The sequence below is a fragment of the Thermobia domestica genome, chromosome 8 (genome assembly GCF_964235325.1).
Source record: "Thermobia domestica chromosome 8, izTheDome1.hap1.1, whole genome shotgun sequence".
Lineage (NCBI taxonomy): Eukaryota > Metazoa > Arthropoda > Insecta > Zygentoma > Lepismatidae > Thermobia > Thermobia domestica.
Genome location: NC_137461.1, coordinates 227925533 through 227942741, shown reverse-complemented (window position 1 = coordinate 227942741; position 17209 = coordinate 227925533). Strand labels below are relative to the sequence as shown.

Sequence of the window (17209 nt, the reverse complement as noted above, 5' to 3'; positions counted from 1 at the left end):
AGTTTTTTTTAAAAATAAATAAATATGTTTCTATGTTTCTCTTTTTCGACATTCCTAACTTTGTTTCGTAATTTTTTTTTTCACTTTCTCTCTTCATTCTGGCATTACTACATTCAGTCGCCAGCAAAAATGAAAACCCACCTGTATGACTTTTTCTCTCAGTAATTTTCCAAATGAAGAGACAATTCTTTGATTACTTACTTCTATTTTTTTTTTTTTTTAAGTGTGGTTTTTCTTTTGCTAGAGGAAAATGTAGTCAATAATCATTCTCTCTCACAATATATACACTCAGTTAGTTTTTAGAAAATAATTATGTTGTTGGGTACATATTTCTTCTGGTGACTCTACTCCCAAACAAGTCACATATTCTACTTTTTCACACGGATCATATCTACTCTTGTCACAATCATAGACGTTCCTCTGGGGAAAACACATGGGAACGATCACCTCTTTGGCTCTTCCAAATACTTGAGTTAAAAAAAAAAAAAAAAAATGAAAGAAAAGATACGTAAGTACACGATGAGGCGGAATGGCACTCAATGAGCACTCAGTGGTAAAGTGTTATGTAAGGTCAATAGTTCTATCCTCGGTCAAGTAAGTTTGTGGTAGTCAACATCGTGTCCGTGGGCTTTCTCGGGGTACTCCATTTTCTCCCACATTATGATTCCACCAATTATTCACTTGCATTAATCATCCGTCTCCCTTAGCTTGAAGAGTATAATCGTGGGACGTTAAACTGAAAGACTTAATTTTCATTTCATTTTGTAAGTACATGAGTAAAATGAAAGCTCTTTTGTGGCTTTATGGTTAGCGTTGGTGCATTCGGCGCAGGAGACCCGGGTTGAATTCCCGGCGACAGCTCATGTAAATTCGGATCCCACATTAAAGCGTAGGCTCACGTCTCATACAGCATCGATACTGATGAAAGGGACACTAAGCTTCAAACAAACCAAACCAAAAAACCGACTAAAATAACTAGTTATTTACTTTGTTACTCCTATTTGTATATAAAGTGTGCATTACTTTACAGGAGTGCTCCCACATGGGGTTTCCACCGGGTTTAGAGCTCCCCAAAGCTTGGACGACATATATTTGTACACTTTCTTAATAAAAATATACTTCTTTAGCATAATAAAAATGATTGCTGTGTCCTAAAAATTGTCTTTCCTTCGTTATAAAAGTAATCAAGTTCTACAATTTTTTTTTTCTGAGAATAAAGGCGGCAGCGCTTAACATTACTTATCGTTTTTGGAGGTGTAGAATAACACTGGTTCAATGCTTCATATAAATAATGTATTGTAGTTGGAGTCCTTCCAAGAAAAAAAAAATCTGGGTGCGCGCCTGGTATGGATGGACTGTCTTTATCTGAAGGTATGAAATAGAACACGAAAAACAACACTAAAATAATTTACATTATATGTCTTTACATTTATTTTGTATTTGTATTTCATGTATCCTGATATACGAGTATTTGTATATAAAGAAGTTTTATTGTAGTTATTCCGCAAGAGTGACCGTGTTCCATAATCATAATAATAATTTCATATTCAAATAGATATTTATGTATTAGCTGAAATTCCCGTTCTTCGCACGGGGAGATTAGATTTATTTGAACAATTTGCTCACTTAGGATACGCATGGGACATGAATTTTGACTTGGATGGCACCGGTAGCGAACCTCGAAAACTACGTAGCAGACACTATCAGTCGGTTTCTATTATTTTAGTAAGTCAATCCCTTCCCAACCCTACTCACCTCCATGTCAATGCGGAATGAATTTTGACTTAAAACGGAATCAGGAGGGTCATTCATTATTTGTCTCCTATAGACTGGACACCAATATGCCCTCACCCTTCTTCCCCTTGCCAAAAATATTCTAGAATCCTAGGCTACACCAGGATCCACTCATGTATCCTACCAAAAATAACCAATACCAGTGTAGTATAATGGTCTAAGATGAGTTACCAAACATCAGTATAGTGTAGAGGTATAAGATAAGTTAGCCGTCAAACATCGGTGTAGCGTAGTGGTGTAAGATGAGTTAGTCGTCAAACACCAGTGTAGTGTAGTGGTTAGGATGAGTTAGCCGTAAAATATCGTTACATTCAGTCTTATTTATACACTGGGTGTGTGAAAAATTACTAGGTATTTTTAAAACTATATAAAAATTGTTAATGATATCATGTCGACAACAATGGTATGATCTATATTATAAAATTGAAAGTGACTATCTTTGTGACTCTTAATCTCTTGAACCGCCCGACCGACCCGATCACATTTCCAGTGTAGATGCGGTTCTGGACTGGGAGTGTTTTTAGCTATTTACTTTGACAGTAGAACTTAGGGGAGGGGGAGGAGGGGACATACAAAAAATAAATAAAACTTAATAACTCTTGAACCACCCGACCGATCTCGATCAAACTTTCAACATAGATAAGGTTCGGGCCTGGAATATTATCTTCATTTCACCTTTACAGTGCAACGTAGGTGAGGGAGAGGGGGAAGATATATGTAAAAAGAGTAAAAATAAAAGTTACTGTCTTTGTGATTTCATCATGCTTAAACCACCCGACCGATCTTTTAAAAAAATTAACATAGATGAGGTTCGGACCTGAGGTGGTTTTTATCATATCACTTTAACGGTAGAACTTAGGGAAAGGGGAGGGGAGGGGAGAAATCTATAAAAATAAATTAAAATTAATAACTCTTAAACCACCAGATCGACCTTGATCAAACTTTCAACATAGGGTTCGGGCCTGGGATGTTTTCGTCATTTCACTTTTACGGTGGAACCTAGCGGAGGGGGAGGGAAGAGATATATAAAAATCAATTTATATAAGACTGAAAGTGACTATTTTTGTAACTTAATAACTCTTGAACTATCCGACCGATCTCAATCAAATTTTCAAGATACATGAGGTTCGGATCTGAAAACATATTTGCAATTTCACTTTAACGGTATATCGTAGGGGAGGGGAGGGGAAGGGGACGTACAAATAAAAACTAATAAAACCTAATAACTTTTGAACCACCCAAACAATCTCGATCAAATTTTCAACATATATGAGGGTCAGGTCTTGGGAATTTTTTATCGTTTCACTTTGACGAACCAACTTAGCAGAGGGGGAGGGGAGATATATGTAAAAAAAAAAAAATAAAAATGACTGCCTTTGTGACTTCATCACTCTTGAACCACCCGACCGATCTCAATCAAATTTTCAACATACATAAGTTTATGGGCAGGGATTGCTTTAGGCTATTAAGTTTGACGATGCAACGTAGGAGAGAGGGAAGGGGGTTTCAAAATGATAAAAAATGACCGATATTAGTGTTTAATCCATAGTTTTCGGGGTCGATGAGAGAAACAGTGACACTTCTGATGCTGTTTTGAATCCAAGTTCAGCCCTGATAGTTGGGGAGGGGGAGGGTGCAATGTAGAGGAGGGGGATAAACATTTAAAAATGATCGAAAATGACTAATATTAGTGTCGAATCCATAGTTTTAGGAGTAGCTGAGATTAACAATGACAATTCTGATGCCATGTGTCGCAGCGAGGGGGAGGGGGAGCAATATATAATAATGATCGAATATGACCAATATTAGTGTCTAATCCATAGTTTTTGGGAACATTTCCGATCCGGTTTAAATCTAAAATCAGCCCCGTCACTTGGGGGAGAGGAAGAAAGAGATATATAAAAATGATTAAAAATGGCCACTATCAGTGTCGAATTTATAATTTTCTGGATCCCTTAGATGAACAGTGGTACTTTCGATCCCGTTTAAATCCAAATTCAAACCCATAACTTGGGGGAGGGGGAGGAAGAGATATTTAAATTCATGGAAAATAACCTATATTAGCGCTGAATTCACATCTTTTGAGGCGCTGAGATGAACGGTGACACTTCCGATGCCATGGTTCGCAACATGGGAGTGGGGGAAATATATATATGTATATGTATAAATGGTCAAAAATGACAGATACTACTGTTGAATCTATAGTTCTTGCGGTCGCCGAAATGAACAGTGACACTTTTGATGCTGTTTAAGTCCATTTTCAGCCCTGACACTTAGGGGATGAGGAGGGATAACATACATTAAAATGATCCAAAATGAGCAATATCAGTGTGTATTTAAATTATTTATTTCAACCTAGCGAAGCGGGTGATATATGCTAGTATAATATATTCATTAAAATTCCACGTTGCCTGTTTAACTTAGTTCAATCTTTGACCGCTGGAAGCATCATGCCAAATGTAAACAAATATGGCAGACACTTCTATTTATGAGCAAGCATCCTGATTATTGGCTTGGACGGTGTGGATCAAACGAATAGCCAGCAAGAAGTCCAAATCTCATTCATTCCTTGTGAGTTCTTCTTGTGGGGCTACATAAAGGAGGAAGTGTACAAGGTAAACCTCGCATTATGGATAAATTGGTTGCACCGTTTCGTCTGGTTATTGCCAACATTCCAATAGACTTTCTTCAGAAATGTATCAGTTGTATTCTTGGCCGTTTGAAAAATGCTGGTTAACAACATATGTACACTCATGTCCAAAATGATTGTCGCATAACTGTCTTCTTGTAAGAGTATACTGCATTTTCATAATGATTTTGGAGGGTACTTTTAATACTGATACTATGTGTATAATCGCTAAATGTATATTTGTGGCAAATTTCATAAGAAAAGAATTATAAATACGAAAATTATAATGAGTAAACAAAATGTTGCCAAATAGACAAGAAAGTTTTATTGTTCGTATTTACTGCTCTTTTGACATGAAATTTGCCACACACATGTCTATGCCGATTATACGCATATTAACGTTATAAGAAATACCGAGTGAATTCGTTATCAAATTATATTCCTTCAATAACACATTTATAGACATGCGACAATAATTTTGGACATGAGTGTACGTATGTTGAGATTTAAATATTATCTTGTAAAATCAATATTACATAATTTATAATGTCTTCTTTTAATACCTAGTTATTTTTCATGCACCCTGTAGATAGATTATGTTAAAATCATGAAAGAGTTACTTCTGCACTGTAGTGTGATATTGTATTAAATTTCATGGGGTAGTGGCGATTTTTCCTGGTATCTTTTTTTAATTTCACCAAACCAGCAAAAATTTATTTCCTTTGAGTCAACCATGTGGACCCATTGGTCACAATTCTTTTCGTTACAACCTACTGCTTTCGTTTTTTCAACATCTCGTGAGACATTTTTCGCATTTCTGATGTCTATCACATCAAATTTTCGAAAACAACATTAATTTTCGCTTCAGATTCCACAACAACAACTACATTATCTGGAAACTAAAATACACTTACTTTCTTTGACGAGAGAACAATAGGGCCTAAATTCACGCGGAGGACAAATGGTAAGATCGAGAAAAGACGAAATAGAAGAGAAGTGCCATAATTTTGAATAATACAAGGAATATCCAAACCCTGGAAGACCGATTATTAAAAATACACTAACGCTGAAGACAATCATCATATGTTAACTAGCAAAAGAGGTTGTTCTTCGCACGGGAGGGGTAAAATTTACAGAAAACAATATAATTTCGTTAATAGTATGCAACTTGAAACACAGCAGCGTTGTTTGGGCTATCCATATCACAGGCAATGTATGCAACTTGATTACACTTAGGCATAGATGTTGAACCCGCCTCCTTGGGACGCGCATGAAAAATCTAAATATCCTCAGTGTGAATTTATATACGGGACTTATAAACCAACATTCAGTTTTACATATACACGATAAAGTAAGGATAGTTCGCGCATAATTCAATAAACTTGCATAAAATAGCCAATATTGAAGCAATATTGTTAAGGATGGTGTATCATGTAGTTAAGTACTTTGTGAACAACACTGGACTAGCAATTACTGATGAAAGTTGTTACGTTTTTAGTGGTGACCGCTTTTCAAACCCTCTATTCTGTGCGACCTTTCCTACAGTGGTAGGAGAAATCGTGCACATGTGTAGGTAAGATTGCGCACAACGACAATACTATAGAAACCATCTGGTATGATGAAGCAAATATAAAACATGATACAACTGACAGTGAACATGTGTATGCTATTACACGATACATTACTTAATACCAGTACAATAAAAGCAATTATAAATTGTGCTACCAGAATAGCAAACAACCTTGAAATAGATAGTTACTTAGTGAATGAAACCACGTTGAAACATTCATTTCAGCTCTATAGGTACAGCAGTATAACACATGGGAAACCGAGATAATTTTGAGGGGCAAACTTGAGTTCACCCATCAAGCATAGGGGCTAGATTCCGACAACCAACTGAGAGTTTCAAGGAGGTGAAACTGGTCACAGGGGGGACTTAGCATTCCTTACTACCGAACTTGATGTACCTACAGAAAACAACTGTAGTTATTGCATATTTTCTCGTTATTCTCTGTAGTGAAGAGTATCCCACAAAGAACGCAACTTTTGAAATGCCTTCCATTTCCGTTTTTAATAAGTTAGCAGGACTGAACGTAACACGATTTTCATATATTGCCTTTGTCGTTAGTAGTCACAGAGCGCCGAATAGTGCATAATTGTCATCTGTTTTCTAATGTTTAGCTAAATTTAAACAAGACAATGTAAGAGGTATTTGACTTACAAGAGCCCCATATTTCGAATATTTTCTGTACGGGTAGGAATGGTGTTTCACGATGGAACAGCGTGTTATCATGGTGAAAACTTATTACAAATGAGGTGAATGTTGTGCAGCGACCATTCGCAAACTCTGTGGAATGTGTGGAAGACCCGGGTTCGATTCCCGGCGGAAGCTAATGTGGTTCGGATTCCACGTTAATCAGTAGGTCCACGTTTCATATAGCTTCGCTGCTGAACTGGACGTTAAACTCAAATTCAGCTCAGCTCAGCTTTGTGGAATGTGTAGTCAACGTCATCATAGTCGACGTATTCGGTGCATGACGTTGACCAAACATTCTACAGAGTTTGCGAACAGTCTGAACAAGTTCACCAGTAGCGTAGCGTTAAGTTTCGCAATGGGTAGACAGGATATATATATATATATATATATATATATATATATATATATATATATATATATATATATATATATATATATATATATATATATATAGAGAGAGAGAGAGAGAGAGAGAGAGAGAGTTCAGTTGTCCACGATTATGCTCTGAGACTAAGGCAAATGGTGATGGGTTGGATGATAGTGGTGGAGTGACGAAACTGGGAGAGAACGGCAGAGGATCTCGAGAAAATCTACACAGACAGCGTATGTCCCGTATAAAACCAATTTGGTGGGATTTGGAATCTAACCAGGGACCCTACGCGTCAGAGGGTCCCGAGGCTTCTCTTTAAACACATGTTACAATTTTTTTTTTCATTTACATTATTCCATAATAACAATAGCTTTAGACTTTTCGATTTAACTATTTTCTTTATTTATTTTGGAATTATTTGCAGCTTAAAACCTCATATCAATATTGAGGTAGTTTGACGTCTCTTGTAACCTGAAATCCATATGTTTATACTCCGCACATATCCAAATATATGAAAATTATCAATTATATAATCTATTATTTGGGGCCGCGGTGGCTCAGTGGTGCATGGAGTCTTTGGTTCGATCCCAGTTAGCACCAAGTGAATTTTGTGGTGGACAAACATGGTGTGGGGGTTTTTCTTCTGGTTCTGCCGTTTCCTCCTACTTTCTTCATTCCACCATTTCATTCATTTCTCATCATCACCGTCTCCTTTAGCCCACCCGACATAAGCGTGGGACGTAAAACTCAAAGATTTCATTTCACCTTTAATCTATTATTAGAAACAGCCGACACATGGTGCAAAATATCACATCGATATTGAAAACCTAATAAAATGAAAACCTCTGAGTGAGTAAAATTATTGGAACTCTGTTTTAATAATAATTTCCGAAAGGAACATTTTTAGTGTAACAATTTTTACATTTTCATATATATATATATATATATATATATATATATATATATATATATATATATGAAACTCCTAACAAAATTTCGTTAGAGACTTATTTTCGCGATGTTGTACTACTATATATAATGTACAGAAAACTAATTTCGATAAACACATTCCTTAGCGATTAAATTAAACCAGTATATCGATATAAATTTATTCTGACAAATCTCGGTATATACACTAAATACATTATAGCTATTGAAATAATAATTTACTTCTATGTATAATTTTCCTATTAGCTTTGCACGATTCCTGATTCAAAAAGTAAACTCATAATCTGGCTATTTTTAAAGTTAATACTAATTTTTATATGAGAGCGTAGACCTGCCATTTAATAACAACTGGTGCAGTAAATCTATTTCCAATCATTTGATTTGCACATAATAAATAACTAACTCAGACAGACCCAAATACAAATTTACCTAACGATTTTAAAACCAACAAAATAGCAGACTGCAAATCCTCCTGCCCTTCTTTTGCCTTTCCCAGTGTTGATACACTCTAGTATTGCAATTAAATAGAAGCTGAACCTAGATCGTGAAAGATTTATATGAATTAATGTATCGATAAAACCTTCTTAAGGTAGTTATTAATTTAGGTTTTCATTTCCTTCTATTTCTTAATAATTTTCCTTGAAATATGATTGAATATCTAAAAGGAAGAATGAAAAGTATACTGGATTCACTGTTGCCAACCTCGAAAAACGAAATTATCGATTTTCGTCTTTAAAATTATCGTATACTGCAAAAAATTATCGTATATTCGTTACGAACGTAATAATTTTAGAAACATGTATAATACTACTAATAATAGCACTAAAATATAATAAGCTTACCTAGTACCCTTCAGTTCGAACTACAAATCGGTACTTACTAGCCTCAGTTGCACACAGATGCAATAAATAACATTTACATTTTTGTACAAAATGCCAGGAAAGTCCATCTGTAGCCTACTTGCAACAGAATTATATTTTCCCATCATTGTGTTGCACCCATCGGATGTGAAGCCTATTACTTTTCCAAGTGGAATATTACTATTTGTTAAAGTATTATATAGGAGCTCATAAAGCAGTGGCACCTTCATGTGCAGCTTCCACATTTTTATCACAATAAATTTGTAATACTGCAAAATAGTTTGTTTGTATTTTCGTACTATTTTTATTGAAATATCTCGCACAAACACGCATATTTTTTGTAGTTGAAATATCTGTAGACTCATCGACCATTAAGCTGATTGTTTGTTTCTGTAACGTATCATTCAATTCCTTCAAATGACATTTACTAATGACATTTTATCACACCCGTTGTCTTAGTTCTACATAATTGAATCTTGTTAGCAATTTTGGAATCAGAGAACGCACTTTTAATTACATCTATTACGTGATCTGGCGTATTCATAGAAATATTATGTTCGGCTACAATTTATTTGCACATTCAAAAACAGCAAAGAAGTGTGCGTTCTAAAATTATCGTATATTCACCTATTATCGCAAGGGCATTATCGTATATTGTATTAAGGCTTAAATTATCGTATATCTCGATAAATTATCGTATGGTTGGCAACCCTGACTGGATTTAAAATGGTATCATTTTGCTAAGTATGGCATCACTGCTACTGAGACATTTTGCCCAATGTCTCTTTGTAAGGTTGTTTCAGCGAGTGAGAAGCCTACAACCACATGCGCGCGCCGCTTTCTCAAGTGTATTTGTTTCAGCCGCGTTGAGACATATTTCTTGTTGTCTCCTGGTTCTCTCTCTGCAGCCTGTTTGACGGAGATAGGCATTTTTTCCCCCGAGTTTTGAAAAGTAAAATTATTTAGAAAGGCTGTACTACTATTCTTCTTAACCAAGCTATCGCTGGCCCTAGTATTTCTATATTTTTCTTCAACATGAAATGCATATTAGTCCTTATTAGTAAGGAAATTCTAAAGCTATGTTCTTTTAATTTGAAAGGGTAGACAGTGTCTCAATGTCTCATAGCACACTACGCTACTGAAGTTCACCACATTTATAATAAATTTTCACTACAACAACACACTGTTCCGCCGTGAAGCGCTCCATTTCTACCCGTACAGAAAACAAATGACGATCATGCGCTACTCGGCGCTCCGTGACTACTAACCACAAAGATAACAGATGAAAATCGCGTAACGTTCAGTGCTGCCAACTTACTAGAACAGAAATGGCGGGTTTTTTAAAAGTTGCATTCTTTATGGGGCATCCTTTATGACGTTCACGGACAATATGTTATTAATCCCACATACACGATCTCGCTTATTATTGTGTTCAATGAATGTTTGCAAGATCTTTCCATCCTAACTTTATTTCACGAATGCGCGAACTGTTCTATTTGGGTAGGGGATAACGAGTCCGCAAAGCCTAAGTGGAATTTCCCAGACTAGCGGTAAACTACGTACAACTCTAGTTTCAACAATGAACTCACTCAAATACGCATAACGTTTTTAGTATTTGACACTACAACCTTTCTATGAATTTATGCCGGACGTTTGAGAAACTGAATGTTAATTTGCACCATTCGCGCAAATCGTGGAACATATTTCTCAGCGAACAGCTTCTATTGGCACACGAATTGAACTGACAACTCTATTTGCAAAATTGCCATTTCTCTGTTGTCACCCATTTTCCTCCCCCTCCATTTGACCTCCGCGCAAACTCTCCTACCGCGGGATCTCTCCTGACTACCGTAAGTTTGGTTTTATTAGAGACAATAGGGCGAAGGCAAGCCTATTCTTTTAATACTAAATCCATATGCTTCTAGCTATCCATGGCCGTTTTCACTCTGTGAGCAATGTTAAAACCACAAATGCTTGATTTCTAAAACTTTCAGTTTGAATATAATGTTAAGAGGGGGTTTCAGACAGTGAATCAGTATAAAGAAACCATTTCTCGCTAGCTCTTACCAATTCTGGTCTGATATCTGTCGACAGAGGATGAATATAACTGTTTATAAGATATCCCATGTCTATAGATAGTATAGATCGGTAGTCTGATTGAACGTTACATGAGAATATGTCTTATAAACACCCCAGGCGCATGAAGTCGATTTGTATAATATCACCGACCTCAAACCAGTAGTTAGACGGGGTACCATTGAGGATAACCAGATAATATCGTATCGTTCTTCCAGTGTCGAGAAAACGATTGGGTAGATAGATGAAGAAATGGAAGCGGACTTGGCCAAGGAAACTATTTTTTTTTTTTTTATAACAACTGCGATGGGAGTAACATTGTGTTGATTACAATACCCATAAACTAAAATTACACTTAAATAAGTGCGGTCCGTGGTATTATTACTATTAATATTAAAATACTACTTTGCCACTGCAACTTTTAAGATTGTCCTCTGATACCGTACTATCTATCAAACTACTCTACTCATTTCATGTATTTCACATGATCTACTGCATGCAATGATATACAACTATGTAGGCCTATGTTGCAGAAAAAAAGTGCTGTAAAGTTTACAAATATCTATCTTAATTTAGCTACTTACCTGGATAACTCCGCACATATTATTATATTGGCATCTCATTTATATGCTTCATGGTACCGCATTTTTTAAAAAAATAAATGAGTGTGATTGCTATGGATAATATATTTCACTATCTGAACCTAACAATTACAAACACATACAAAAGAATATTCATTTCTAATTGTTCAGAAGAGCTTCATTATTTTTTTAAAAAATGGTGTATTAATTTTGTATTTTATTTAAAATGCACAAAACTTAAGTGTGTTGTATCTCTCCATACAAGTTTAATTCATTTCTTAAGTTGCAAAATGGAGAAATTTCCTCCGTTACCAAACGGAAGAAACGTATGTATAATTTCAATATGGAGTATTTTTTCGGATTTCCTGTTACATAATGTATATATATGGAAGCGGACTTGGTATATATACACATTCCGTAGCATTTGCTTAATTTTTAAGCACTTGTTTTGATTATTAATACACGTGACAGAATTTTAAGCTTCTCTTTAGCTATATTTTGTTCCATTAGAGAGATAAACGTCACAGAGGTATGTAAATTATTTAGACAAACCTATTCTCAGATAATTTTATCTGCTCTCATTCAGAGTTTTTGCTTTATATTCTTTCTGACGTAGCTTCAGAACATTTTCTTTTAAATTGGAGAATTCTGTGTTCATCAAACACAATGGTACACGAAACAGTCGAAATCGTGAGTCCTGGAAGTACCGACCATGGTGACTTGTATGTATTATGACTTGGGATGTATTATCTGGTTTTCTTAGGCACATACCTATCAGGAAATGTCGATATTGTATCTTAAGGTGTAACCACGACTGTTTCCTTTCCTATTTCTTTTCTCGTGAATTAACTGTTTCCTTACAGATTCTCAGATAAGAGAAAAGCCTATGTAGTTACATTATCCAAAAGAATAACCTAAAGAAAAGAGTAAATCCACTTAGATACTGGTTTACCCATCAGACGAGTTCCTAAATATTAGGCATAGAATCCTCAATATTTATATAAATATTGTACTTGTATTCTAGGGGTAAATAAGACGGGATGAGTGCAATGCGAATTCTAAGGGAGAAACTAGGTGCAAAACTTTGAAATTTTCTACAAATAATTATACCTATTCTAGGCAGCAGATGAGACGGGATTTTATACAATGCGAATTCTAAGGGAGTAATTAGGTGCAAAATCTCGAAATTTTCTACAAATAATTTTACATATTCTAGGCAGCAGATGAGACGGGATTTTATACAGTGCGAATTCTAAGGGAGTAATTAGGTGCAAAACCTTGAAATTTTCTACAAATAATTTTACGTATTTTATGCTTTAGATAAGACCGGATTTCGCGAAGTGCATCTCGTAAAGCAGGCTTTGAAAACCTTCTTTTTCCGTTTTCCAGATCCTTGAAACTATTAAGCGTAGAATCGTAAATTTTGAATGAGTATGTCCGATGTGTCCCTGGCTGACTATAAGAAGGAGTTGGTTGATTTTAAATTTAGCACCCCTTTCAGCACCAAAACCATATGAGACGTGGATTTACAGCTTAACGTGGGATCCGCGAACCTGAGTCTCCCACGAAAATAGATTCCATATTAAAATGAATGTCTACTATGCATTCCATACAGACTTAGTGCTGAAAAAGAACGGAAAACTTCAAGAATTAATGAAAGATAAATAATTATTATAAGGTTGTTTCAATTAACATAATATCTTGTCTGTTTATTTTGCTTAGTGTACACAAATTTTTGTAGTTTAATTTCTTAAGGTTATTTTCAGGAAAAAGTGACTAGTAGAAGTTTTGTTACAAATACACTTTATGACAAAACAGCAAAAATAACATGAAATTGCACATAAGAAATATGTGACCATTTTCGTACTCTGCCATAAGAAGATTAAAAAACTCGTCCTCTTTGAGAATGAGCGGGCTATCGACATTGTACTATTGAATTGTTAAATCACGTCGAGATCATCTCTGGTTGCTTCCGACCCTTCGTTCGTTTTCAGTTGAATTTCAAAATATATTGCTTAAAACTCGGATCACTGTTAACAGCGTTCGAAGATATTCAGAAAGACTGTGTGTTATATTCGGCCCCAGGTTAAGTGGGCCTATTGATTGCTAATTTCATTTCATATTTATTTTGGCAGTCAATTCATGAGTGAAATTACGTGAGTAGCCCCGACAGACCTACTTCATATGCAATATCGTATTCACAATCTAATAAATAAAGCATTAATAGTTTAATGGATATTTAATTGGAAATACCATTAAGATACTGGGATCAGTTTGTATCCTGAAAATGAACAACAACAGATGACAATTTCGAAACTTTCTAGATCCCCCCCCCACAAGACTCGATAACTTTTTCAAAAACCAAAATACAAGTGTTATTGTCCCATGTTCGAGTCCAAATGGTACCATACTACGTCTCGGACCAAAACCTGAGTAATGTTTCAAACCCTTCTTGGGATACTGTTCCGTGCAGCCTTAGTGCTAAGAAGGAATATTAAATCGTATTTAATCAATATAGTTCATCTTCCAGTTTGCAATCGCAGTATCTATTGAAGTAGCATCCTTTTCAGCTTAGTCACAAGAATGTAAATGAGGAAAAGAAATAATGTAGAACAGTGGTTCTCAACCTAATTCCTATCACGAACCCCATTTTATCACATCCTCTTGCCAGTGACCACCTTATAATTTCTGGTTTGATTTTTAAACAACTCTGCACCTGTTGAAAATGTTTAGTAGACCTATTTATTGTTGTTCTTGGCAGTATGTATAATAATAAAAATATGCCTATCAGAACAAAATTCAATACTTAGATAATATTTTTTTTTTAAAATCCAGTATTAGATTTCAATTATATTTATCTCATCCGCTTATCCTCGCGACCCCTATGGAACCCTCTCGCGACCCCCAGATTGAGAAACTGATGTAAAATAAATAAATTTATTTATTTATTTATTTATTTATTTATTTATTTATTACATCAGAGTTTCTCAACCTGGGGGTCGCGAAGATAAGCGGATGAGATAAATATAATTGAAATATAATATAGGAATTTATATATATATATATATATATATATATATATATATATATATATATATATATATATATATATATATACGCTTTGTATATATAATTATTTTCAGTTAACTTTCCGAAGTAATAATCTAAAAAGTCCTACACATCCAAATGAATCCACTTTTTCGATCATGTTCCCTATAACTGGGAATGTCTAAATAACAAACTATGATATTGCAATATGAATGAGGTAAATATCAGCATACAACTTATAATTTTATACTGTTTGGAAACAACAACGTACTTCTTTTTTTCGATGAGCTTTTCACTATCCACAATTTTTATATTCTGCCTTTCGTACTCAAATGGTCCTTTGAATGGATTATTTACTGGTTCTTATTCATTGTTGATTATGTAAAATTCCCTTTAAAAATGTAATTTCTTTTGCTACTAATTAGCTGCAAATACCTTATAATTTTACCTGGGATCTACATTTGCTGTAGGAGTAAGGTGATGAAATGAATAGAAACTATCCTTCTCCGCTTCCTCAGTAATAAATCGTATCCGGTTACTAACATCTTGTCCTAGAATGGCTCTAATGGAATTTGTTGTGTGTGCTTACATCTCCACGAATGTTAATTCTCTCATTATTTATTTAACTTACTTATATGAAACGAAATTTTGAACAATTTGTGGTTATTGTATTTTTATCATATATATTCGCATATCGGAAACCAAAAACCTCATTAAGCAATATGCTATATACATAGCGACAAAATAGCGAAAGCCGTGTTTCGCATAGGAAAAAAAAAGATAGATTATTTCAAGTATAAACTACACAAAATTTTTAGAACTGGAGTAAAAAATAAGCAAAATTTAATGTTAGTGAGATGGAAGGAACTTGGGTTTAGTCAGCAGCCCGACCGACACCTGTAGGCAAGCAAGCAATGAAGGAAATGAAGAGAGCAGAGCGTGCGAGGCTGTTGACTCACCGTATCCAGGGAACAATGGGTTCTGTGGTTCGAGTAACATCCTGAGAGGCTCTGCGGGCTCTGGTGATGAAAGAATAGCATAGTTAATGTACATATTCAAACAAAAAATGAAATAAATAAGTAAATAAATAAAAACATATTTCAAAACAAAATATAACTCTTCGGAAATACTGTAAAAGAACTTTAAATTAAATTTTGTTGCTTTAATGGAGATGAATTTTAACATGAACATATAAATATTATTTCTATTGAAAACTCTTATCCTTTTTCTTCATGCAAAGAACAAATCAAATAAGGTCAAACATTCCATTTGTCCTTTAGAGTAATGTAGTCAACATTCTATTTTCAAAAATGCATTGTACATTACAGCCCCATTTAACGGAATCCCGATTAACCGAATTTCTGGTCTAAGAGCCTGACATAATAAAAATAATACAAAATTTACCTTTTGCTTGTTGTTCATAAATGACAGGAGATAATGAAATGCAACTTACGACAATCATAGATAATGTTATTCTGCAAGAGAAAATATGAACCTGAAGAATTTTCAGTGTTGCCATCCATACAAATTAGTGTTGCTAGAATAACATTTCCCCCAAAATCTAAGTTAAGGAAGCGACTAGAGGAATGAACTCAACTGCATTTGATTACGCATCATGTTATTTTGGTATCCTGTGAACTACATTATAAATAACGTTATTTAATTTTAATAATTGTATGTTAAAACTATTTTGTTTTTTACGAACTAAATACAACTTTTATTTAAAAAGTAGTTCACAGGATTCCAAGACAACACGATACGTAACCAAATGTAGTTGAGTTCGTTCTTCTAATCGCTGCTTTAACTTAGATTTGGGGAGAATTGTTATTCTAGCAACACTGTAATTGCTATGGATAATAACACTGAAAATTCTTCAGGTTCATACTTTCTGTTGTAGAATAACATTATGTATCATTGTGGTAAGTTGCGTCTCATTATCTCCTTTCACTTATGAAAAACAAGCAAAAGAAAAATGGTAATTTTTTAGTATGTCAGGCTATTAAATGAATCGCTGAAAAGCCTTTACTCGCGGACCACATTTATTTAAAAACACCAACAATGAGTACAGCATTTGTTTTGCGCTAACACTTATTAATCAAAGAGTACGTTCATTGTTACGATGAGTTTTCTATACTCATCCACTCCCTTATCACTGCATATTTTTGGCACACATGCTGCACTGTACTGTAAAGGTCAAGAAACACATGCCAGTTGAAATTTGTATACAATACAAATAGGGCTATATATTACTGTGTATAAAAAAAAATCCAGTTTAACCAAATTTTCGTTCAATCGAAGCACTATCGATCTCATCAAATTCGATTAAACGGGACTTAGTGTATTTCATTTTCAAATTTCTTTTCGGATGTAATCATTTCTGAAATTCGCCACTGATTTAGCAAGAAACGATGAAAATATTCATACTTTAATCAAGTTAGTATACAACGATTTCATGCATACGATGTACAGGGGATGTACATGCTGAGCAGAAAACGAATGAAAGGATGTTAGAAATAATGAGGAAGAAAGGGACAATTTTAGATGTAATTGAAAAGGAGAAACAAACTGGTTGAGAAGGAACTGTATCATGAGGGGTATGCAGGGCCGTGCCGTGAAAAATCAACGCCCGGGGCGAGAGTATACGAC

At 34.8% G+C, this 17209-nt stretch overlaps 1 protein-coding gene across 9 annotated transcripts in view; it reads right to left on the bottom strand.

Annotated features, from left to right (window-relative positions):
- The window catches only part of mtd (TLD domain-containing protein mustard), a 1050893-nt gene that overhangs the window by 432158 nt on the left and 601526 nt on the right, over positions 1-17209 (bottom strand). For 8 of the 9 annotated variants that reach the window (XM_081769479.1, XM_081769474.1, XM_081769476.1 and 5 more), the window contains one exon: positions 15523-15582. The exons of the other annotated variant lie outside the window; for it this stretch is intronic. In XM_081769479.1, coding sequence (XP_081625605.1) covers positions 15523-15582 — 60 coding nt within the window. The remainder of the gene's footprint in view (positions 1-15522; positions 15583-17209) is intronic. 9 annotated transcript variants of the gene reach the window in all.